We start from the raw sequence: 24,880 nt of genomic DNA, 5'->3' as shown, positions 1-24,880 counted from the left end.
GAACAGGAGAAACTATAGTATCTCCATCGTTATAATGTGGCAGGTACTTTGATGTTGAATTTATTCTGACAGCACTGATGTTTTAAAAATCCCTGCCAAAAAAAAATCAGCTAGTACACTCTAATTAAGCACAAACCTACAAAGCGCAAGCATAGTGACATGTGCCAAATCTATCCATTCTGCTTTCATCAGGCTGATTTAATTGTGTAAAAGTCTGTCAACGATTCCTGCCAAAGTTCCCAGCTACAAGGTACATGAAACCCTTGAGTGACTGAGCATTACTGCAGCAATTATATACAGAATGGGTTCCAGCCTCCCCACACCTTCCCACTGAACAAGACACTAGGTAAGTCACGCGACTATGGATCTATCTACCTCGTGTTAGCCTTTCCATTCCATTAAGCTCAGTTTAGTAATTGCCAGTGCTGGGTGCTATAACTCACTTGGTGCTTTCTTCCTGAAATGAATTGGAACTTGCACGTAGTAGGCTTTTGATCCACAGGTAGGCTTTTGTGGACAAAAGACATATTGCAGCTTTAAAAACTGATGCAATGCAGTCCCTAAGGAGTACACACAGGTCAATTTCTTTCTGTGCCACCTTTAGGCACGGTTTAAGAAGTGTGTGGTTCCAGATGGGCAGAAGGCAACACCATTCATTTTACAGCCTGCAGCTGGAGAGAGAGAGAGAAGGTCATATCGTGGATAAAAGTTCTTGGTTGGGGGGTGGGGGGTGAAATATCCTCTTTTTGTGCTTGGGCATAAAGTATTGCCTAAGCGGAGCCAGGGGGAAAATTATGCAGGAAGGATCACATGCTTATGACAAAGCCTACCCAGTTTTGTATCCAATTAAACTAATAGATAGAAAATGGAGCACATAGTGTTATACACCCCACTCAATTTCACTCTATGGCTCCCACATGGCGAGTAACAGCTAGTGCAGTAAAAGAATATCTGCTTCCTGGCATTTACTTAGCTGATGGTGAAAAGTTGTTGAAGCTTCAGTAACCTCAAGAGCTAAGACCTCTGTAATGTAAAACATCAAATTGAATATTTAACAAAAAACAGGATTATTATGTAAAAAGAAAATTTCTGGTTCAAGCTTTAACCATAGATAATGTTCTTAAAAACACTGGTGAGATGACAGTGTTGGTACCCAAAAGGTGGGCATTAGTGTTCCCCAGCATCACAGCTGCTTCTTGTTCTACTTCCTAGTCCAAAAAGAAGAATCTGTTGCCCATGCTAACTGCCACAGAGAGTGATCAAAGTGCAAAGTTCAAACAAACAAAATAAGAACATAAAAAACATAAAGACATAAGAAATAGGAATGGGGGTAGACCGTTCAGCCCTTTGAGCCTGCAGCTCCATTCAATACGATCATGGCTGATCTTTATACATTTGAAAAGACTTCATAACCTGGTGGGGTGTGCTGAGACCTCACAGGATCTATGAAACTCTCCCAGAGTGGCATTGAACAACACAACAGCACCTAGTCTCGAAAGTCAGTATGTGAGTCAATATCCTTTTAATGCAGTGCTATTTATTGCACAGTTTTAAAGGAAACCTATTGCTAAGCCATTATTGGTTGTGATTGAAGGTACAACTGGGACTTCACCCTTATCCAGGAAAGGGATAAACTCCCAGGGTATTGGGAATAACTCCAATTGCGATTCCAAGCGGCATTTGTTACCAGCAACCAAACCAGGTCTAAGTCAACCAGGGGCATCTTCTGGCATGACCCAGGCTTAATACTGCAGTTTATGAGGGCAAATTTCTACATGCTGCTATTGGGGAAGGGACGTGGCATCAGAAATGCTGAGTGGATGGCATATAATGGGGGGAGGAGCATGCAGTGGGCGAACCAGGATGGAGATATATCTTGTAGTCCCTCACCTGGAATCTATGAACCAACATAAAATTGAGAAACTATTTGGGGAATCTATTCTTGCATGATCTAGGTACTGAAACACAGTATATCTGCGACAGATAGATAACGATTGTGACTTGCTATGTCCCTAGCATGTTCTGTACATGTTATTTTTTTTTTGCCTACAAGCCACTGTTATTATCTATGCAAATGTCACAATTTGAGTGTCATCCATTGAATCAAGCTCAGTGAACTTGCTTTCTTCACTTCCAAAATTTCACTGAAATCTTGTAACCACAAAACCCTGCTCATTATTTGCTCCTTGGCCCCAGTAGCGCTCAAAGGTCAGTGAGTTGACATAAGAACTTGTGCAAGTTTCACCTCCAGTCAGACAAGTGCCACCACAGGAAAACTCACTGGGGCTAAACTGTTTTCCACCATGGCAGTACAGCTCATAGCCAACGTGGTACCAATGTGGTTTCAGCCAAGGGTCGGTCAGCACAAACACAAGCAGGCCCAAGAGGGGAAGAATTAATTGCTCATCCAACTGAAAAATAATCTATTCTATGAGAATTATGGGGCAAGAGACTAAAATTTCTCTGGGTCCCAGGGCCACATGATCCCTTGGTTAATAACCTTACTGAGTCAACCTCATATACCATAGAGCTGGAATTATTTTTAATATTTCTATATTATACAAAATAGATTGTCTGCATATAAGATAGTCACGACTACAGTAGTTTCAACACAAAAGGAAAGAGCACATTCTGATGAAGTATTCCCTTAATTACAGCTACTCAATTACTTAATTCCAGGGTCAGTCCATCCACTTAGTGGTCTAGTGGTAGGTTTTCTATACTGATGTTATCTCAGACAATGATGCAATGTCTTAATGGGTAAATGAAACACATATGTTATCCTTTATGCTATTCCATAACAGTCTAAATTACCAGTTGTGGTGGAAAATATAAACATATGAAATGATGGGCAAGGAAAGACCAGCTGATCCATCAAATCGATCCTACACCAGAGCACCATAACTAAACACTACATCTGTCTGTCCCCCACCAAATCCTAAGCAGCCCCATAGCCATGTAATCTCGTGGGAGAGGCAAAAAAGGGAAATAAAGTGAAGGAAAGCTTTATATCTTGAGCAAGTGGGGTATTATGTTTTAGCTATGAGCCTAAAATGTTCTTCTAAAATTTCCATGCAGTGACTCTCCTGGAAAGTGTGTATGTGTATTTTGTGTGAGGGGTAGATTTTTGAGTTGGTTGTGATTATAATTGTATGGCTTGCAGACACCCACCATCTAGGTTCTTACATGAAGAATGGCCAAGTTAGGTGAGATACTGTTGGCATTAATGGAACCGTATCCCAGCAGGAGTCACTGTCTTCAGGCAAGGAGGATAGAAACCCAAAAGAGAAAGAAGAAAATATTATCTAATAAAATCATCTTTTAGGTTCAGCCGGACTAAAATTAGGGCTTTGGGTTCAAGCCAATGCCACTTTATTGACATCCTCCATTACAATAATAATCTACTGGTATGTGACTCAATGCTGAACTAGAATCTAGCCAGACATGACAGCAAAGTTTTGAAAAACTGTTTTTTACCTCTAACAAATGTTTAAAAAATGGTAATAGTTTTGCCTTGCCTATCTGGAGGTATTTATTAAATGTGTATGGGATTCATCTGATATCATGTATTGTGTATGAAGGCGTAGGTTTGGGGAGGTTGCCTACTGAATTAGTAAATGTACCAATGTCTGGCACAGGCACAATGGGCCAAATTGTTTTCTTCTCTGCTGCATGACTCAATTATAATGACAATCTTGCCTTGACTTCCCTAGCATTGCGGAAACGTGCTTTCCTAGCTGTTGAACCTGTGTTTTCCACCAAGGGCTTTTCAAGAATAGATGCTGCTCTTTAAAAGGGTTGCTGCTGCCATAGTAAAGTGCCCCGAGAGTCACTGTACACAGAGGCATGCAGAAAAATGCCATGATATCATTATATCACCGATCACAACCCATCAATTATTTTATTATAGTTTATCGAAAATAAGATTAATCCACAGAATATACATTGAAAGGATTTGCATAAAACAGACTCAACCCCAAACTGCTGAAAATAAGCTGAAGGGAAAAGAACTTGCAGGACGACAGGTAAAGGGCTGTGGAGTGGGACTAGCTAAACTGAGTGGCTTGCTAGGCCATTTCTGACAGTAGTTAAGAGTCAACCATATTACTGTGGGTCTAACGACACAAGGATGGCAGATTTCCTTCCTGAAAGGGCATTATTGAACCAGATGGGTTTTTATAACAATTGATGATAGTTGTCACAGTTACCATTACCGATACTAGCTTTCAGTTCCAGATTTATTGGTGAATTGAATTTAAATTCCACCAGCTGCCTTGGTGGGATTTGAACCCATGCCTCCAGAGCATTAGCTTGAGCCTCTAGATTTCTAGTCCAGTGGCATTGCCACTATGCCACTGCCTCCCCCTTGGGCCTCTTTCAGTGCTGTAATCATTCTATGATTCTAAAGGAACAAGCTTGACTGCATGATATTGCTTTACCAACCTAATAAATTGATAATCCTCAGCCTTGTTCGTAAAATGTTAGCTGAGAACTATATACATTTAAAAGGAGCAGTTTGGGTATAGCCTAAGACTCCAGGAACAGCCTTGCTGAAAGTGGTGACAAGGTTAACTTCCGGGTAGAGCTTTTGCTGCTGTTGCTGCAGATGTCTGTTTGATTTGTGTGTATTGAAACTATAATAGTCAAAGGGAAAAAAAAAACTGGCCAAAGCAATGAACAAGACAATGTTACTGTGCATTGCTCCACATTAAAACACAGAAACCTGGGCCAGAAGACCTCTTGCAATCCGATTAATATTCCTCTGGAGCCAGTGGTTTTTGATTGTAAGGCATCCTCTTTCTGATTTTTGAATGCTTTTTGTCAGCCTGACTAGGAGTAAATGGTGCATGAACACTCTTGTTAGTTCAGTCGGAAATACAGGGAATGTGGCCAGGTTTGTCTTCTCTTGTTCTTTTGAAGAGGATATGGCTTCATATCCAAGTCAAGAAGAAAAATACATAAACCAAAGCCAGATATTTGCTGCTTCTAATAAGAATTCCCGCCCTCTAACCAGGGGCTGCGTGTCGTTAAGGTGGATTCCAGAAGTCCTTCCTGAGTCCACGCTTAAACTGCATTGCTTCAAATTCCACTGGATGTGAAATCCAGGTACGTTTCCACACTAATTTGAATTCATGATACACATTTTCCATGGATTTATTGTGGGTTTGATACTGTAGAGTGATTTGCCAATGGATTCACTCTGAATAACTGAAATATCTATTAAATTAGAGCATTGACACTCCAACTCTGCATTACAGAGAAATGTTTTCAATAGAAAAATCATAAGCCTGGAAAGGAACGTTCGTCTTGTTACAGCTGGTTACATTTTGAAGAACCTTTGTTTGTTTTAAAAAAAATAAGTTCCTGAAAGACTATGGCAGATGGTTCAAAATGCATCTGGATCCTGACAGACACAGACCACTGAATTAATTGTGAGGAAATGTTATCGGTGCACCAGACTTGCAGACATTATACATCTCAATAGGTGGGACTGGGAGTTCACTCTTCACTGGAACTCTATGGTTGAAGGAGAAATATGCTCGGGAGCAGGTACATATTATCTTGACTGCATTTCACAAGCTTGTTTTCCCCACAGTGATTCCCATTTGACTGCAGCAGTAACTACTCTGTCAGGGGTCAAACATCTGTAAGTTGTTGTAAAGGCAGTTTGCAAATTAAAATGATAGATATACTGAATAGAGAAACTTCTTTGAAGCCCTGCACCATCCTTAATCAAGTCTCGATGCCATTTTCAATCCTCCCAAACATTTGCAAGCTGTCAAGGCAGGCCGCACCATCAATCTTTTTAGTGTATGTGAAATTACCTCGAAATCTGGTTTTGGATTAACTAAAGAGTGTCTGCACAATGAGGGTTCATCACTCTCTTTCACAAGTCGTTTGTCAGGCTCTGATTATAGCCCAGAGCCCCAGGGGTAGAACAGTAATGGATTTAAACTGCTAGTGTTTTACGTTTGTTTGCCATTCTCCCGCTCTCGAGCTCATTTGGTCTACAATCAGGTTTTTAAAAGAGCGGTGCAATCATGGTGAAGGGTCAGCCTTGACTATTTGGAATGGTTCCTATGTTGTCCAACTTTCTCCCCATCCCCTCCTCTCTGGAAGTCATTCTGGGGTATGGTGCGTCTATGTGGCAAACTATATAACCTCCCGCCAGTTGTTCTTCAACTGTGACAATTGGCCAAGGGGCTAGAATGGACAAGTCACAGTCCCATACGGTGATTCTGTACACTTTCCAACAGGGAGCTGCTGTATAGTGACCAGCCATTGGGAACCCTGGTCAAATGCTCTCCTCCTTCATGCCCCAGGTGTGCTGGTGCTGTTAACCTCGTCCTTCTATTAGCCTGGCCAAGATCAGCAAACTAACCACAGATAGGAAATTGGAAGTTGGGGCGTGAATCTGGTCAGCTTATTCATTTCCGGTCTTCATTTCAACAACCAAATTAAAAGTATTTAAAGCACATTGAATAAAATGAGAACAATAAAAATGTTCCATTGGATGAGCTTAGGGTAACAGGACTTTCAAAGAGCATTGCTCCCAAGTTTGTTTCTAGAATTGTTCTGAAAATTTCCCTGGAGACATCGGTGCCTCTGTAAAAGGAACCAAGCAAAATATTAGTTCAACACAAAAACTAATGCAGAATTAAAGGAGATTGTTCCTTTAAAACCTGCCCCTGAGCTTTACAAAAATCAGAGTAAAATGTAAAAGCCCTCCAATGCCAGTTTCCAAATTTCTCGGCTATTTCTAGAACAATTGGCATCCATCAGATACCATCTGCAGTGCAAATGTGGAAGCTGGCATAGCAAGATAATCAAGCCAGGCTGTTTTCCACCACTGCTCTCCAGTTTGTAAGCCAGCAAACAAGCAACTTGCACGGCCATATTAACATGGCCCATACCATCTCACTGGCAAAATAATTAGCAGTTGGAATATGAGAGGAGGTGGAGCAAAATTAAATTTATAATCATATTCTCACTATCAGCTGAGTGCCATTTTATACATCATTAGCAAATGTTCGAAACCTTAGAACATGTTAATTATTATTTGAAGGCAGCTTGAATCAGTGTTTGCTTTTGGTCCACAAACACTCCAGTCTTATGCCCCATTTTTATTAAAGGGGTTCTGTCGCCATTCAGTGGTGTTTAACATCTGGCTAAATTCCTCAACAATCAGAAAATGACCTTATATATAAAAACTCAGTTAAATTTGTAGCATATTACTCACTGAGGTTATATTCTTGCAGTTTGGAGTTTGTCTACTATAGTCCTTTTATAATCTTTTATTTACCTGTGTTTAAAACCTTGCAGTGAGCATGGTCAGTAGGATAAGAGTTGCCACACAAACCTCGGCTTGCTAAACACTCTTGTTGGATGATAGTGTTGCTTGAAATTAGCTCACTGAGCATATCTGGAGAGCAGCTGAGACATACAGAGCAGGGAGGCCCCATGTTTGATTGGCAGTCTGTGCTGAGTTAGCTGATCTGAGACAAGACGATGAAAAACACTGGGACTGGTCTCGGTGTCGAGTGTGTGGATGTCCAAGTTCACTTAGGATCAGGCTTGACCACGATGCTTTCATGGATGAATAGCCTGAACTTGCTCACAAGGCTCGAGCCTAAACAATGGCCTCTTGGGTGATGTACTAGGTGGGGAGGGGGAGGTGCATGGCACCGGTGAAATTCTAACCCTGTGCAGAGTTAATCGGAGGGGTGGGTGAAAATCAGCTGCAGTGAGTTGCCGAGGAAAAATTTCCCAAAAGTTGCATACAATTTCCTAAAGAGTTAAATGGATGTGTGGAGCAAGTCCATTAATTTATCTAAGATTGTGTTTTCTCCCTTCCCAGTCAAATTCAGAGAGAAAGCAGCAAGCTTCAAGAAGTTTCCTTCTACCAGTAGATCCATAGCCATTAGTCATTGCCATTATTTGGTTGATAGGATTTATTCCTATCAAAGCAAAGCAGACAATGTCAAGGCTTTTTCTGGAGTGTGGGTTTGCAGGGGGGAAGGTAGCAGAACTGTCAGAAGACACTCTACTTACTTCGTAGTTGGGAATTCCTTCCCTGCCTCCCACCAACCCCAAAACTTTGAGTGTAGCTACCTTTAGAAAGTCAACCAGGAACGACATGGCTGTGGTTTCTGGAGATAACCAAGTGTTGAGTCATGCTGCTGTGTCAACCTTAGAAATAGAGGTCTACCTGGGCACTGCACTTTAGGAAGGATGTGAAGACTTTAGAGAGCATGAGGAAAAGATTTATAAGAATGGTTCTAGGGATGAGGAACTTCAATTACATGGATAGATTGGAGAAGATGGTGTTGTTCTCCTTATTGAAGATTAAGAAGAGATTTGATAGGAGTGTCTAGGATCAAAAGGTGTCCGGGCAATGTTGTTAGGGTGAAACCATTTCCATTGGTGGAAAGGTCGAGAATCAAAGGGCACTAATTATCACAAATCAACAGTGACATGAGGAAAGCCCTTCTACATAACAAACGACAAGCGCTTCGGATCTGGATTCACTACCTGAGCGTGTGTTCGAGGCAGATTCAATTGTGGCTTTTGAAAGGAAACTGGACAAGCAACTGAAGAGAAAAATTTGCAGGAATACAGGGAAAGGGCAGGGAAGTGGGACTAACTGAATTGCTCTTGCTTACAGCTGGCATTGCCATGATGGGCTGAATGGCTTCTTTCTGTGCTGTAACTATTCTATGATCTACGACCTTGAGAAACTGGCACCATAGAATCAAACAGCACTAAAGAAGGCCATTTGGCCCATTGTGTCTGTGCTGACTCTTGGAAAAAGCCATACAATCAGTCCCATTTTCTTTTCAAGTTTATATTGGTTTCCTTTTGAAAGGTAGTGCGGAATCTGCTTCCATCACTCTGCAATGGAAGGAGGAAGACAGATGGAGAAAGAGAAGGAACTATTGTGTGGCAAATGTATTCATAGCAATTGTCACAAATAGACACATTTACAAAAAACACTTTTAATGTTCCATATCACTACAGAAATGTTATCTCCAGGGAACATAGTACTGAAAGATTCATCACAATCTTGCCAAACTCAGTACTTTTGCATCTCTGTCCCTGCCAGCTTCTATTTAGTTCCAATAGCATTTTATCTTCTTGAAAATCCCAAGTGAAGTGGTGGTTTGATTTTTAATAGTGTTTACACCAAGTATGTACAGATGACCCAAAAAATAAACACACCAGGCAAGGCTTGATATTTAAGTCAATGTTGAGACGAAGCATCTTTTGAGTGCAAGCTGCTTATGTGAACTGCTGAAATCCTAAAAGAATTGTCCTTTAATGGTGTCAGTCAATTGTGAGCCACCTTTAAGTCTGGTGAGAAGGGGATCTGGCCAGATTTAGGCTTCATTTCAAAACTGGTCAAGTCACTGAAACAAAGAATCAAGGTGCTAAGAGAGATTTCACCTAAAGCTCCTTTAAGGATACTACTTTTTTAATCTGAGGTCATCACATTTTTAGTTCTTGGTTCCTTTGCATAAATTCCATCTACATGGAGCACTAAAATAATAAGGTGATTTCCATTGACATGTCTGGGTCAGAAGAAGGTTATATTTCATAAAGAGAAATGGTCTGTATTGATTCCCATTATCTTACATGAAATTAATAACCTAATATTTCTTACGAAATCTGATGGTGACCTGGGTTTTCTCTGCTTTTATAAATTCTTCAGACTCTTTTGCTTCACTGTGCCAAATCTTGGACTGATAGCTGCGTGGGTGACTAATTGGACCCAGTATCCTTCATGTAGTAACTGTAAAATTATTACAGTCTTTAATTAAAGGGGGTTTGCCTGTCTTATCAGATGGAGCAGATTTAATTACTTCAACTTACTCCTGTAGCTTTTATTCCCATTTCCTAATTCTCCTTAATATATCATTTGTTAATGCTTTTCCTTACATTTTAAGGTCTGTTTTTTTTAAAAAGACTTTGTTTAAGCCCCCCACCACCCACCATTGTACACATTGTTTTCCAACTGAAGATGTAGAGATGGTATTTTAACTGTACTACTTTGCAACTGCCTGCAAGGAAATTCACAAAAGTGGTCTGCAATGACTCCCCTTCCTTTGAGAACATGTTCAGTCTCTCCTTATCTCTCCCTAAGACCAAGATCAGGGATTGACAACTGACAACTTGCACAGACGTTCCCTGCTCTCTCCAGAAGAAACTGTGCCCGTATCTGGCCAGCCAGAGCCTCAGTTCTTTCAAGTCTTGCTTCAGATCACTGGAGCAAACAGAAATTCTGCTTGAAACCTGGCTTGGATGGATGGCAGGCAGTCCAATGTTAAATTCCAAGCAGTATAGCAGAACCCTCAACACATGGTCCTACTTACAGCGCAGAGTGAAAGCATTCATTTTGAATACGAGTATTTTGAAGCCCTTTGGGAAGGTGGTGAAGTTGACAGTATTAAAATAATCCTCAGCACCTCAATAGATGCATGGGGAAATGCCAGCCCTCTCTGTACACCTTTAAGTTTGATGTAACAGTGTGAGAGATTAAATCACTTGACACTGTGGGATAAGCATTGATCCTTATGTCCTCATTATCATCAGATGACATCTGCCAATAAATGGGGCTCAATGAAGGCAGAAGTCAGGCTTTCCAGGCTATTATAACCCCAGAAGGCTTGAAATCAGGAGCTGAAAGGAATTCTCAGTTGTCCGCAATAGCCAGCTTCCTCCATCAGTCACATATTTCCCCTCTATTTACACTGTAACCCTGCATAAGTTAACCTTTCACCTGCAAGGAAACTACCCTGTATAGCTCCACCACACTGCAGCAAGCAAAAGGTTCACACCCATACTCTAAAACTAAAATCATTTCACAGTAGAATCATACAGCACAGAGTGAGGTCATTCAGCCCACCACGACCATGCCGGCATTGAATAAGCTACCTGATAGGCCCATTCCATTCCCCTTTTTCCATAGTCCTGCATTTTTTTCCCTTTTTTGGAATTTATCCAATTCCTTTTTTGAACGTTATCATTCGATCTGCTTCCACCATCCCTTCAGGCAATGATTTAAGATCATAGTAGCTCACTAGCTATTTTTTTTGCCTTCAGTATCTCTCATACAGCAAGGCAGTATGAAGCTCTCCCTGGTGAAAAATGCAGTCATCACAGCACAACCTGTTTTGGACACTTTTGAAAGAGTTTTAGTTCATTTGAGCCCAATGAATACCAGACCAGTTGTTGGTACGTGGCAGCCAAGTTCCAATGCTTTCAAAGGACTAGAATCTGGCTTGAAGTAGAATTTCCTGCAGGGCTTCCCAATCACTGAAAGGAATCACAATCCACTTCCAATTGGTTGTGGAAGGTCAGGTTGTGTCAAATGTTCGAATCATCCACCATTGTGTTAATAAACAGTGTTCTAAAAAATCATGCCAGAGGTTTGATTTAAGAGAAGACTTCTACAAATCTATGAGGTAACCATGGAAATTATTTGCATTTAAAGTAGTAGAGAATATTATAGAATTTGGAATATCTTTGTGATTTAAGACAATGATTTTTTTGAGACTATTTGAATAGGAAAAGACATGTTAATTGGTAAAATCCCACTTTATAAGAATAATGTCTACCCAAAGTTAGCTTGTCCCTTTTTCTCAGATGCTATGGAGTGTCATGTGCATTTTTATAATTTATAATATTTTTTATTCATCTTCCGCTGCACTCCCCCAATACCTCCCTATCTCCTATAAACACAGCAGGCAAGAAGCCTCTGGGCTTTGCCTGGCCACCCACCTCCACAGCCTGAAGCCAACAACCTTCCACATCAGTCACATCTACATTTAGGGGTGTCTCTCACGATAATTCCATTACTTTTCCTAAGAAGAGCAGGTACAGCTAATATGAGGTGCCCAGCTTGTACCTGTTTAGCGAGGAGAAAAGGAAGAGGGAGGGGAAGGGAACTTGACTGCTCAACCAGCTGGTCTTAAATTAAAATGGCAAGCCATTCAAACCCAGGTTGTGACTGTGGGAGTCCAGTGTTCCACTAGTAAGTCTCTGCATGTTGCCCTGGATTTCCTGTGTTCACACTACCAAAAGATATTACTCATTATGGCAGTGTACTTTGAAGATGGTCTTGTTAAAGCCTAATATTGATTACTTTCTTGTAATCTTTCATCAAAATCCCACATGACTATTAAAGTGTTGACTAGACAATTAGAGAGCAAGTAGCACAAATGGAAATATCAGCTAGTTCCATCTGGTTCGAACCTGTATATATTGTGGTTTTAATGCCAGTAATGGGTTAATAGATTTTTTTTCTCCTTTAGAGATTGTTGTACATAATTTGCAATCAGCTTGTTTTGACACAAGAGATTGTGACTCCTGCTGCTGAGAACCCCTCCCCCCTGTGTCTCGATGTGATATGCTAAGGTTGTGATCATAATGCTCTGCTCTATGCTCCTTTCAAAGAGGGAAGCAGCAATCTTCTTTTGAATTCAGTTGACAATAATTTTGTTTAGTTTGTGCTCTATGCCCTGTACAGTTGAAAAAAAAATCTGCTTCAGGAACCTGGGCGTCCCACTGCAATAGGAATTGTACAACTGAATATCGACTGCATTAATAACAATTAGAATACATCAATAGTATTGTAAAATTTCCTCGGTTAAGACACTGCATTATTGTTCCTTAAACTCATTTTCTATTGATCTTCTTGTATTTACTATTATTGTAGTTTATGGTCCATATTATGGGCAAGGAGCTGATGTCGGAAGGGAAATGATATAATGGGTTTTTTACATGTTCCAATATATTGACCCAAGGGGATACCAAGGCTGTCCTATACTGAAAACAATGGCAAATTGATTCTTCATCTACTTCTGGCATTCTGGTAGTGTGAAGATATCTCTAAATTCCCTAAGAATTTGTTCTGGCCAAGATATTGCAGCTATTGTCACCAAAGCAATATAATTGGCATTTTTAAAAAGCTGTTGATATTTCAAATATGCAAAGACAAAAGATGTCAGATCATTATTTATTTATTTTAAACGGAAAGAAGGAGAAAGAGTGTGTCAAAAATCACTCGCATTTATTACATGTTGCTTCTTTTAACAGTTGAAAGTGCAGCCATTTGGTTCAAATTCCAAGAGGATGACCCCTGGGGTCAGGCCCAGGTAACAACACCTTAGTGACAATGACCTCCCATATAGGGTGTGAACTAAGTGGCTAATGGTTGGGTATTTCACTAAAAAAAAAGGGTTTGGTGTTTATTCAGTATTCCAGGAATGCAACAAATAATAAAACTTACCACAAAAACGGAATGCATTTTGCAATAAAGTAGGTAATGTATAAATTAAGGCAACTTGAGACTGGGTAGTTTTAGGTCAATGCCATCCCTGTTTTAACAAAAGAGAGACAAAAAACAGGTACTTTCTTGTGTTGTTGGGTCCGTGGTAGAGAGAAAAAAAAGACAAAAAAAAACTAGTATAGAAGGAATACTGTAAACAACGGTTTTCAGGTTCTGAAACACAAGCCTCATTAATATTTCATAGGTACATAGAGTGTCATTTATACTATTTCCATAATTAATGACGATAGCTTAGGCACTACCTTCATAAGGAGAGAGAGAACTCTGTAGTTAGTGTTCCATTGGCTGATGGTTACTTGTGAAACACTAGCAGATTATTGTATTGTAATTCATTCACCAGCACTTTGCTGCCAAGTCTTGTAGGGAACCCATAGTCTGTCCAGCCACTTTAGCGAAGAAAAAGAGAAAGATGCAGGATATATGGTATTGCTGCCCTCTGTCTTAGTGACCATTTAAAAGAAACAAAAGAAAATACTGTACTTGATGCAAATAGTCATTAAATAAGGTAGAAAGAGCGAGAGAAAAAATATTCAAGAAAATGTTGCCTATTCATTATGCTACAACTTAGCATAGAAAATTTAAAAGAGGTATGTCAGAAAATTTAAAACAAATCATGCAAATATTAACTTTATATGCATGTGATAAATATTCTACTACTGTACCATGAATTTTAGACTCATAATTAAAGCTGCCTTCTTCCTCTCCCAAGTAGGATGTAAATAACATGTAGATCTTTGCCATGTCCGCATATGTAAATAGAATGTAAATAGAAAGAGCTATGCATGCTGGTCTAATAGCAGATTTCAGGTACTTTTATAATCACAATCCTCATATGGCATGTAGTTCAGAAAAAAAATTTAACAAAAAAAGGGAAAAATAAATTATTAAAAAGGATGTTTGTTAATAACAGGATCACACTGGAAATGGGGGGGGTGGGGGGGGGGCAATAAAAGCGAACAAAAAAGTTTTGTTACTGTACAACCATTTTGCTGTCATTTTTCCATGCAGTTTGTCCTCACAGGATAACGTCTATGGTCTGTATTTAAAAAAAAAGAAGCGAGACAGATATCGGGAAAGATATAAAATAAAGGCTCACACTTGGGAGGATGCCGAGAAGCTCATTATGGTACAGACAATGTCACGGAGTGAAATAAGGAATCGATGGATTGAATGGGAACTTTTATAGGAATGTTAACTTTTTGGAAATTGAAACACTGAAAATGACAAAAAAAAGACATTACATTCGCAATAGATGGAGTGATTAATTTTTATCTGTGCTGAAAAGATTTTGAATTTAATAAATAAATCTGATGACCCACAAGACCTGGCTGATTCAGTTGTTCTTTATTTTTAATAAGAAAAATGATTATTTTGCTTGTGTTCAATGTGGCTGTGATAGCAAGCTGACCACTTCACATTCAGGGAACAGCTTCATGCACTTCCAAGTCGGGTCAGGTGCCTAGCAGCGCAGCCTTAGATTGACATGCTTCAGTACCTATGTTTATAACCATATTCCTAACAGCACTGTGGATGTACCTATGCCGCATGGACTGCAGCAATTCAACAAGGCAGCTCATCACCACCTTCTCAAGACAATTACGGATCGGCGACAAATGCTGGCCTGGCCAGCGATGCCCACATCCTGTGAAACAAAAGATAAATTCATACAATGTATGCATACAAATAAATAGGTATGCACACACGGTGTCATCTGTGGTTCAATGACCAGCACTTTCGCCTCTGAGTCAGAAAGTGAATCTCATGACTGAAGCACCAATATCTAGTCTGCCATTTACAGTGCAGTACTGACGGAGTACCATCTTTCGGATGAGACATTAAACCAAGGCCCCATCTGCCCTCTCAGCTGGACAAACAAGATCCCATGACACCATTTCCAAGATGAGCGTGGAAGATATCTCTAGGGCCCTGGCCAATATTTATCCCTCATCCAACACCACAAAAAAAGATCATCTGGTCATTATCACATTGTTGTTTGTGGGAACTTGCTGTGTGCAAATTGGCTGCCAGGTTTCCTACATTACAACAATGATTACAATTCAAAAGACCATCACTGACTGCATTGCGCTTTGGGACATCCTGTGGCTGTGAAAGGCACAATATTAATACAAGTCTTTCTTTCTTTATGGAAGCAGCAGTTAATACACCATACAGTAATCCATTGGTGTAAATACGAATGGACAAACATCAAGCCCTCACCTCCTCTGAACTCAATTGTTATGACAAAGTAATAGGTTGGAACCTTTCCTCGAGTGCTTCTTGGATGTTACTTTTAGGCAGCCACAGGATATGTGCACTCGTCTGGCCCTCTGATAGGGCTACACTGCACACCTTTTCCTGTGTCAGGACATTTGACATTACAATTTTACTCAGTTGCAGATCAGGTGTGATTACCTAAATGCTGTATGTCCATGACACACTTCTAAGGAGCTCCAATCCTTTCTGCCAACAAGCTTTCCTGGCAGCATCAATCTCTTAGTTAGGTAATACCACCCAAAAGCCAAAGCCAACAAGGTTGATCCTCACATGTTCATCTCAAGAACTCCAACTTGTTGATGAGGATTGGGCTGGTGTCCTATGTTAGACCTTCCTTCCACCTCCGGTCCTGGGCTCATATCCAACTCAGACCAGTGGGATAAAAGCCTCCTCTGTCTGACAGGGATACAGCAGTGTAGTTGCTCCCGTAGTGGACTAGTAATTCAAAGTTCATGGGCTCACATTCTAACATGACTCGTCATGAAATTGAATTTCAATAAATTTGTTATTTTTGTGGCTGGTACCATGGGAAAAAATGACCATGAAAACTAGCTCACTAATGCCCTGTGGAGGGACAGTCTGCCAACCCTACCTAGCCTGGCCAACATGTCACTCTGGTCCCATATTATGCAGCCGACTATTATATGTCCCCAGTGCACTTAAAGATGGGCAATAAACACTGCCTTGCCAACGGCAACAAAACAGAATTATGTATCACAGAAGGGGGTCATTGCCAACTCTTGTGCCAGTGAAAGAAGTTTCTCCTTATTTACTCTATCAAAATCCTTCAAATTTACAACACCTCCAGAAAATCTCTCCTTAACCTTCCCTGCACTAAGATGAACCATTCCAATTCAATCACCCCAACAATCAACATTGCATGAACATATGTTTAAAAAAAAATTGCTTGCTGTTCTGCCAGTCATATTGATCTTTTGTTACTTTAGTCTTGACGGTTGCGAAGATCTGTCCTTTTCAGTTGGATTGCTTTCCACTGGCATCCCAGACTTCTAGACAGAGCAAAAAAAAAAAATCCGTGGCGAGGATCTGCATCCACACAGAAATATCTGGCAGCATCAATTGCACTGCACAGTTCAATTGCTTAATTGTCGCCTGGCCAGGGCCTTGATTTTGTGCGAGGATTTCTGTAGGTCACTAATATTTTCCCTAAATTAGATGAATTTTTTTAGGATACAAAAGAAAATTTATTGATGACACTATTTGATGCTCGTATAAAGGATAGGTTCATGAACAATTCACATTCATTGACACTGGTTGACAATTTCTGCTGATGTTAGCAATGCCTTTGTGCATGCAGGACCTATACCAGCAACTGCTTCTCACACCAGCTTGATTCTAACATTCCTCTACATTGCCCAATTAAAGGTAAATTTAAGGACAGTTTCACACTTGCGAGGCAGGATAGGGAAGAAAGAACAGCAGCAATGTGTTGTGTTAAAATTCACATTCACAGCATTCCTCTGATTTCTCTTCCACCACTGGAATACGAGGGTCTCCTCTTCAATGCAACCATTGCACACTCACTGATGTCAATGAGATCAGCCTGTTTTGAGACCAGATAAGGGTCACCTTAACAACCACCCCCCCCAACCCTCCCCACCTCCCCATCTCCTCAGCTTTTGCTTGTTTAAAGACTGAGCCATTCTAGGATTTTGCCATGCACCTCCTAGTGGTCAGCCATAGAATGGTTCTTTTTCTTCTTTTGCAGAGGCCGAGGAAATGGTTGCATCCCAGCCCCCCTCGACTGGGGAACAGTGTGCGGCACAGGAGAGATAAATTATAAAGAACTTAATGAATCAATCGGAAATAGACCGGGGAGAAAAGCAAAGAAAAAAGAAAATTGCCTTCACAACCTGTCGATCAGTTGTGGCCTTCCCTGCTGGTAATGGCAGTGCCGTTATCCCTATACTTCCGCTATTCGCATAATTAACCACTCATTTGTATGAATTAATTCCACAGGGATTGCGGATATTAAAGAATCAGCACAAATGTGTTAAAAATAGCAACGTTGGAGGCCTCTCCAACGGAAGAGGGGCTTGCGCAGAGATACAAAGGAAGAGACTTCTGAAAATGAGGTGCTCACTTTGCATGTTATGTCTGAATGGGTCAATCCATCTGTGACCCATCAGAGCGCGGAATGCCCTTTGGCAGCTTTCTTAACATGCCTGATGTTATTATACACAGCCACAAAGGATTTCCAAAAGCTGAAGTGCAATTAAGAGAAAACACTTCCAATCACAGAGCCTTTCTTCATTGCCAAAACTCATTGAGCACAAGCCAAGAGGCTGTTCCTGTGTCTCTCAAAGAGTTAATGTGTATGTGAATCACATGACCCCCTGTGCCAATCCTGCTGAAATTTAAACTGGGGAGGTTTTTGAGAGCTAGGGAGAGTAAAGTGTTTAAAATCTCTGAGTAGGTCATATGTTTGAAATACTGTAGAGCCTAAAGACTGTTGTGTGTTTCCATTTGAATGCAATTTTAATTTCATCGATGTTTCTTTAAAAAAACAATCAATTTTTTAAGCCTAATTTCTCTACTCTCTCTCTCACCTGAAGGCACTGAATGTTGCTGGGTTACGATTCCACCACAACTCTTGGGTGTGTCAATCAAATGGTAATTCTGTAGGAGTCACACAAGGCAGTGACGGATGACGGAATATTTGACTGTGGTGGGCATCACATTCAGAGTCCAATCCTATCCTTAGTTAATGTCCTAATTACAGCTCAAGTTACAGCGTAAGCAATCAGAAACAGTAATCATGGTGGATTTTGCCCTTACCACTGAGGCCCATTCTGTTGTTCCTTATGGCTGAAATCAGTTCATTCACCACAAACTGGGATCAGACCATCAGGTTTCCAATTCTTATTATTTTGGTATTACATCAGGTGATGCATATTCCCACTAGGCCATCGGGGGAGCTATTTTTATTGCGTCAGCCTCACAACGTTCTTCCTTGAGATAATGCAATTCGGATCAGTGCTGTATAAATCCCAGGAATGACCTGTATCCCGTTAATTGGGCCACCACATGCCAATACTTTAATACGCCGTGTGCCACATTCTGCAGCATTTCTTGACACATCGTAAACCTGGCCATACCTTAGGTTGCCCACTTAGACTGGGCGTAATAATGCAAGGTTCGACATGTGAACTGCTCCTCCAAAAAACCCACCCAGTCAGACAGCATTTCCCACCACCTTCAATTTTCTTTTAACTAATAGATAAAAATGTTCAAAGGAGATGAAAATAAAACAGACTTTTTTTTAATGCCACCCCCCCGCCCCCATGACTTTTAGCCCTGGTTGTTTTGCTCACATCGGCGTCTGAGAGATTAATCTTCAATACCTGGACACTCCAGGAACAATCCTGGGGGGTTGGCAACCCTTTAGTTATATGGCATCAGGACAGGCTGAATCTATGTTCTGAAACGACGCAGAGTCTCACTAGGGGTTTCAGTGTCAGAACGTCTTGCATTATTGATTTGTTTCCTGTGCAAATTTGACTGCATGCCTCTGCAATACAGCTAGATGGTACATAGAAGTGTTTTGCTCCATAGGGTAAGATGCAAGTCAGTGTCGCTGCATAGGCTGGGATCCTCATCTTAGCCTCTTTGTTTTGGGGGGGTGGGGGGCGGGGGGGTTTGGGAAGGGGGAGGCTGGGGTGGTGGGGGGTGGGGGTGAGTAAGGGGAGAGTGAAACTGAGCATCATCAGGGAGGTTCTTGTCTATCCCCTTGCAGCTGTTTGCAGAGGAATTGTTTTAGGGTTCCGGTGCAGATTGACTGGGAATCGGCTGTGTGCCATAAAGCATAGGAGAAGAGAAAATATGAAAACAATATGAATATAAAAGCCCAATGGCAATTATTGTAATGTACTATAGGTGAATACACAGGACAAATATGTGTTTTTTTAGTTTCCAGTGCTGCACCAAATAAAACTCACTTCCCTCCCATGTTGAAATTTTCTCCAGTAATGAATGGGTTAAACAGTCCTGAAAGCTGAATGGACTGATCATCACAGATTGACCTTTTTGCCCAGTTTAATGTAAGCATTAGCACCAAAGGCAGTAATAATACCGAATGAGTACACGACACGGACAATGAATAAGGTTGCAGCAAGCTTAGGGGCAGGATGGTGCATGATGAACTGGAAGAATCACACGGATCTCTCGATCAGCCACTGAAGCAATGAGGCTGTGCACACTGGCATTAAAAAACACACTGATGGATATTCCCACAATGAGCATTGCTCGAAACCTATTCCTAAGGATGTGAGACCATTTGTTAAACTCCCAAGTTAAAGAACAGGCTGATACCGAGCAGATCGAGCTCCTTAACCCATAATAGCTGAATACACCACACTGTGCAGCACTAAGCCATATAGATCAAGAAGGTAACTTCAGCTTGCACTGAACGAAAAGGACTCTGGCAAGGCACTACAAATAGTGTCCCTGAGCTTGGAGGAAAGGCATTGTGGGGGGAGGGGAGGGGGGAGCGTAGTGATGTTGATGGCTCTGATCGCTATCCATTAACCTAAGCTGGAAAATGTGCATGAGCAGATCTTGTGGTTGAAACAGCATTAAACTAAGATGTAAAAAAAATAGTGCGGATTTTGAAAATATGAAACAAAAACAGAAAATGCTGGAAAATCTCAGCAGATCTAACAGCATCTGTGATTTAGAGGATCATACAGACTCGAAATGTTAACTCTGTTTTTCTCTCCACAGATGCTTTTAGACCTGCTGAGTTTTTCCAGCATTTTCTGTTTTTGTTTTAAACTAAGATGTGATGCCCTCCAAAGTCAAACAGCCTACTAACCTACATTGCCCAGGATCATACAAGGAAGGACGCCCTGAAGGTATGGAGGTAAAAGAAAAAGGGGGGGAAACATGAGAAGCTGGGGAAGGGATGGAAGGAAATTGGAACAGAACAGAAAGGGCAATTGGAATATCAACTAAGAGCTGCCTCCTGTTTCAATACCCAAATTACTTATTTAATGTGATTCACAAGTCTTACATTTTAAACAGCTCTGCAAAACAGCACAGTGTCTAGAGATAAACATTCAGACTTACACAAAAGCAAAATAATGTGGATGGTGTAAATCTTTATAACTGTGTCAATAATGGATAACATAGTGTAATGTTAAAATATGCTTTCACATTACAACAGAATTTAATAATGGGTGTTGGTGTACTGTGGGTTTATGTGGTTTCTGCTGCAGCTAAAATCTTGGTGGGACTCACAAGATGATGTAATTCGTCCTGAAAATGAACAATTTATTATGCTTGGTGTTTTTACACACACATTTGCTGCATATTTCCTTTCCTATTACAACTGTGCCCTTCGAAAAATAAATATGAAACCTCTTTCACCCTAGTTTTTCCAAGCCCCATAAATAGAAACTTTTAGGTTTCACTTCACTTCACACGAAACAAATGGCAGTTTCTTGTTGAAGTAACAGTTCAGAAAGCAAATAACATACTCTTTACACAATAGTCCCTCTTTCTGTTACCAAGGCCTTTCAGCACGAAGGGTACCAAAACTGTTTCCTTACAAAATGTGAATGCCTTGTAAGCAATGGCTGAAAGCATCATCACAAGATCTAATTACGCCATTATTTTGCAAAGCAACTGAAAGATTCAGAGCTCTGTGGCAAATGCAGAAGTAAAGGTCTCTAAAACCGCAGCCACCCCCTCCCACCTCGCACCTCTGCCCCAGGCAAATTCACACACATTGGTGCGAAGGGACAATCCGTGAAAAGCATTTACACAGGTTTTTTTTTTGTTTACTCTTCCTGAATCAACAAGGCCAAGATCCCGGCAAAAGCGGGCAAGCCATTTGAGCGTGCTCACAGCTGTGAGGCCCTGAGTGACAGCTAAGGCAGATAAAACTGAAGATGACGGACAGCTGAACAGTAAGTGCATTCATTCTGCCTGGTGAATCCAGCTGAAAGGATTTACCAACAAAAATACACACCACTTCAGGCCAATTTGTTCAACCAGAAGGCAGAAAGAGTGTAAGCCTTCCAATGGGATGAATACTGGTTGCAGTCAATGGTATTTCAAATGCCCACCCCCTACCCCTCACCCCCCTCTTCGTCTCTCCTTTCCCTGGGCGACAATGAAAGCATGAACTGTCCTTGGCTCAACAATCAGTTCATTTTTCATTCCTGATGTACTCCAAACTGCATACAGAACTGCAAAATATACATTACGAGGAAAATTTAATACCAGGAATAAACTAGCGCAAAGAAAGTTTCTGACTTAAGTTGATTTAAGCTATTGATAGGGTGGATAGAGAGAAACTATTACCTCCGGTGAGCGGACTCCAGAACAAAGGGGCAAAGCCATAAAATTGGAGCTAGGCCATTCATAAGTGATGTCAGCACTTTTTCACATAAAGGATGGTGGGGGGGGTGGGATTCTGAGGCCAATTGGATCATTCCATCCACTGCCTGGCTGAAATCAGCTAACCCAACATATAACAAGGCTCAAACCTTGGACCTCTGGGTCTGTGTGGCTCAACCTCACACCTAATAAGGGAAAGGGAGGTCCTGTCTGCCCTCTCAGGTGGACGTAAAAGATCCCATGGCACTATTTTGAAGAAGAGCAACGGAGTTATCTCTGGTGTTCTGGCCAATATTTATCCCTGAATCAACACGGCTATAAAACAGATTATCTGGCCGTTATCACATTGCAGTTTGTAGGAGTTTGCAGTAACCAGATTGGGAGCTGTGTTTCCTATATTACACTTCAAAAGTACTTCATTGGCTGAAAGGTCATTTGGGACATTCTGAAGTTGTGAAAGGCACTATATAAATGCAAGACTTTCTTTAAGTATACAAGGTAACCATATTAGGAAAGTAATTATTTGGTGATAGAAAACTGCTAAAGTAGCAGTTGACGGAAAACCCAGTTGGATTAAATTTGAGAATTTGCTTTGAAACCTAAAAATATAAAGGGATCCTGTACATTGGGAAAAAAATCTGACAAACTAGAGGCTAGAGGCAGCTGTACTTACAGAACGCAGCTGGGTGGAGTGGCTGATACCAGGCATGTAAACCAGCAAAATAATTGGCGGACACTGCCCTATAGTGCTCCTTACTCAGCCACAGTGGCACAGGGGTTGCATGTTGCGCAGAATCTTCAATCTTGACATAAAGGCAACTGTGCATAGACAAGATGCCTGTGAACATTACCCCCCACCCCATCGGGAATACAAAGGCATTGATTATTAAAGCACCAGAACTCACTCCTGAAGCCATATAAAGGCGCCATTACATAACAGTGACAAAAAAAACCTCAAAATTGTTTTTTTTAGCGATTGTGCATGGCTTCAAACTATATTGCCTCCCTGTTTGAAAAGGATATTAATATGGAGCTCTCGTCCCATACATGCTGTGCACTCTGACATGAGCATCTCAGAACTGACAGCAGCCTCAGCCAACTTGCTTGTATCCATTACCTTGGTGTCTGTCTGAGAGATGGACTCCCCAGCAGGAACGTGAACTGAACTGCGCAGGTGTGATACGCCATTTCGGGCACGTGGACAGGGTGACTGCAGTACTTATATTTCACAGGTGTCAGGGAAGAAAGGAAAGTGTTAGAATGCGGCTGTAATTGTTGAATTGTTGTGGATGTTTACTGCTTGTCAAATTCCTAAAGCAACCAATGTAGGACTGATTATATTGGTGTCTGTTTTTGACATGTAGCAGAGCTACAAAAAGATTTCCTTTGTGAAAATAAAGACCTGCATTTATGTGGTGCTTTTCATGGCTTTAGGAGATGCCAACAAAGCGCTTTATAACCATCAAAGTACCTTCTTGTCCCTAAATTGGCTACCATGTTTCCCTACAGTAGTAATGTAGAGAAACACAGCAGCCAATTTAGGGACAAGAAGCTCCACAAACAGCAATGCAATAAATGACCAGACAATCTGTTTTAGTGAGAAATGTTATTCAGGAGCCCAGGAGCAACTCTCCCATTCTGATCTTTTGTGTCCACCAGAGAGGACAGACAGGCCCTTAATTTAATGCCTCATTTGAAAGATGGCACCTCTGACAGTACACCGCCTCCTCATTACTGCACTGGAGTATCAGCCTATATTTTTTTCCTCAAATCTCTGGAGCGAGACTTGAACCCACAACCTTCTGACTCAGGGACTAGAGTGCTGCCCACTGAGCCACAGCTGCTAATTATTTTTATTGGCCTTGAAAACTCAAACTTTGAGTAACACAATGACTTCTTCATTTATTCCTCCCATTAGTATTAACCTGGGGGCACTTCACTGTGAGGCTTCGCCCGTAACCTCTCAGCTACCTCATTTAAAAAAAAGTCGATGGGAGACAGTATTGTCAGCAACAGGTCACAAAGGAACAGAGAAAGCAGGACAGCAGAGGGGGAAAACACAATCTGCATGAAGGATTGGAGCAAGAGAGTGGCTTCATTTATCAGCTTCAAAAGTGGGACAGTAATTAGCTCCTGGCTCATTTGTGATTGAGAATTTCACTCCTGTGCTACCTTAAGTGTGTATTGAGCAGTGAAAATATGCAGACAGTATAAAAATTCATGTCAGTTGGCTTTGCATCATTTAACCATGTATTTCATATAACCATAACGCATTAAAAGTTCAATAAAATACACATTTTTAATTAAATCCTGTTGTTAATGTTAAGGGGGTAAAGGAGACACAAAGAAAACCCAGGTAGCACACAAACTATTGCAGATTTAACCATTCATTGACTGGAATTATAAAGGATCCTAAAAGTGGGGGTGGGGGGGGGATATTGATAAGTAAATGCATTTGCTGCTTCAGTACTGAGTTCTATCGATTAAAAAGGTCCAAGGGTAGTTCTCAAGTAGCAGCAAGGTGTGAGAATTCACTTGGCACGCTTTGGATGGGGAGGATGGCAAAAGCAGAAGAACTCAGGTTAGGCTTTCATTCCAGGTGGGTGTCCAGTGGTCCCTACTGAAAACAACGCATGCATCGTCATGGAGTGAGGGGAGGATTACTATGATGCCCTCCATGGGAAACTAGGCTGCCAACACTCACCACTTAGGTGAAGTAGAAGAGGATGCCCAGGCACCAAGGAACTGTAGGTAACAAGAGTCAGTGCTTTAAAGAAAAAGTGGGGAAGAAAATAGTAGCATAAAACACGTTCAGTTAAATAATAGGATATTATAATTAGTAACAGCTCTGCCAAAGTTCAACACACAATTCAAATGTAATTTTAGACTTTTCAA

General features: G+C 41.0%; 1 protein-coding gene across 3 annotated transcripts in view; it reads right to left on the bottom strand.

The window, feature by feature from the left end:
* Positions 1–24,880, bottom strand: part of wwox (WW domain containing oxidoreductase) — a 974,426-nt gene that overhangs the window by 444 nt on the left and 949,102 nt on the right. For 2 of the 3 annotated variants that reach the window (XM_041192385.1, XM_041192390.1), the window contains one exon: positions 16,565–16,632. The exons of the other annotated variant lie outside the window; for it this stretch is intronic. In XM_041192385.1, coding sequence (XP_041048319.1) covers positions 16,565–16,632 — 68 coding nt within the window. The remainder of the gene's footprint in view (positions 1–16,564; positions 16,633–24,880) is intronic. 3 annotated transcript variants of the gene reach the window in all.

This window comes from Carcharodon carcharias, chromosome 7 (assembly GCF_017639515.1).
Source record: "Carcharodon carcharias isolate sCarCar2 chromosome 7, sCarCar2.pri, whole genome shotgun sequence".
In the NCBI taxonomy this organism is placed as follows: domain Eukaryota; kingdom Metazoa; phylum Chordata; class Chondrichthyes; order Lamniformes; family Lamnidae; genus Carcharodon; species Carcharodon carcharias.
Note: the sequence above shows the minus strand (reverse complement) of the source record. Positions and strands in the feature narration are given on the sequence as shown.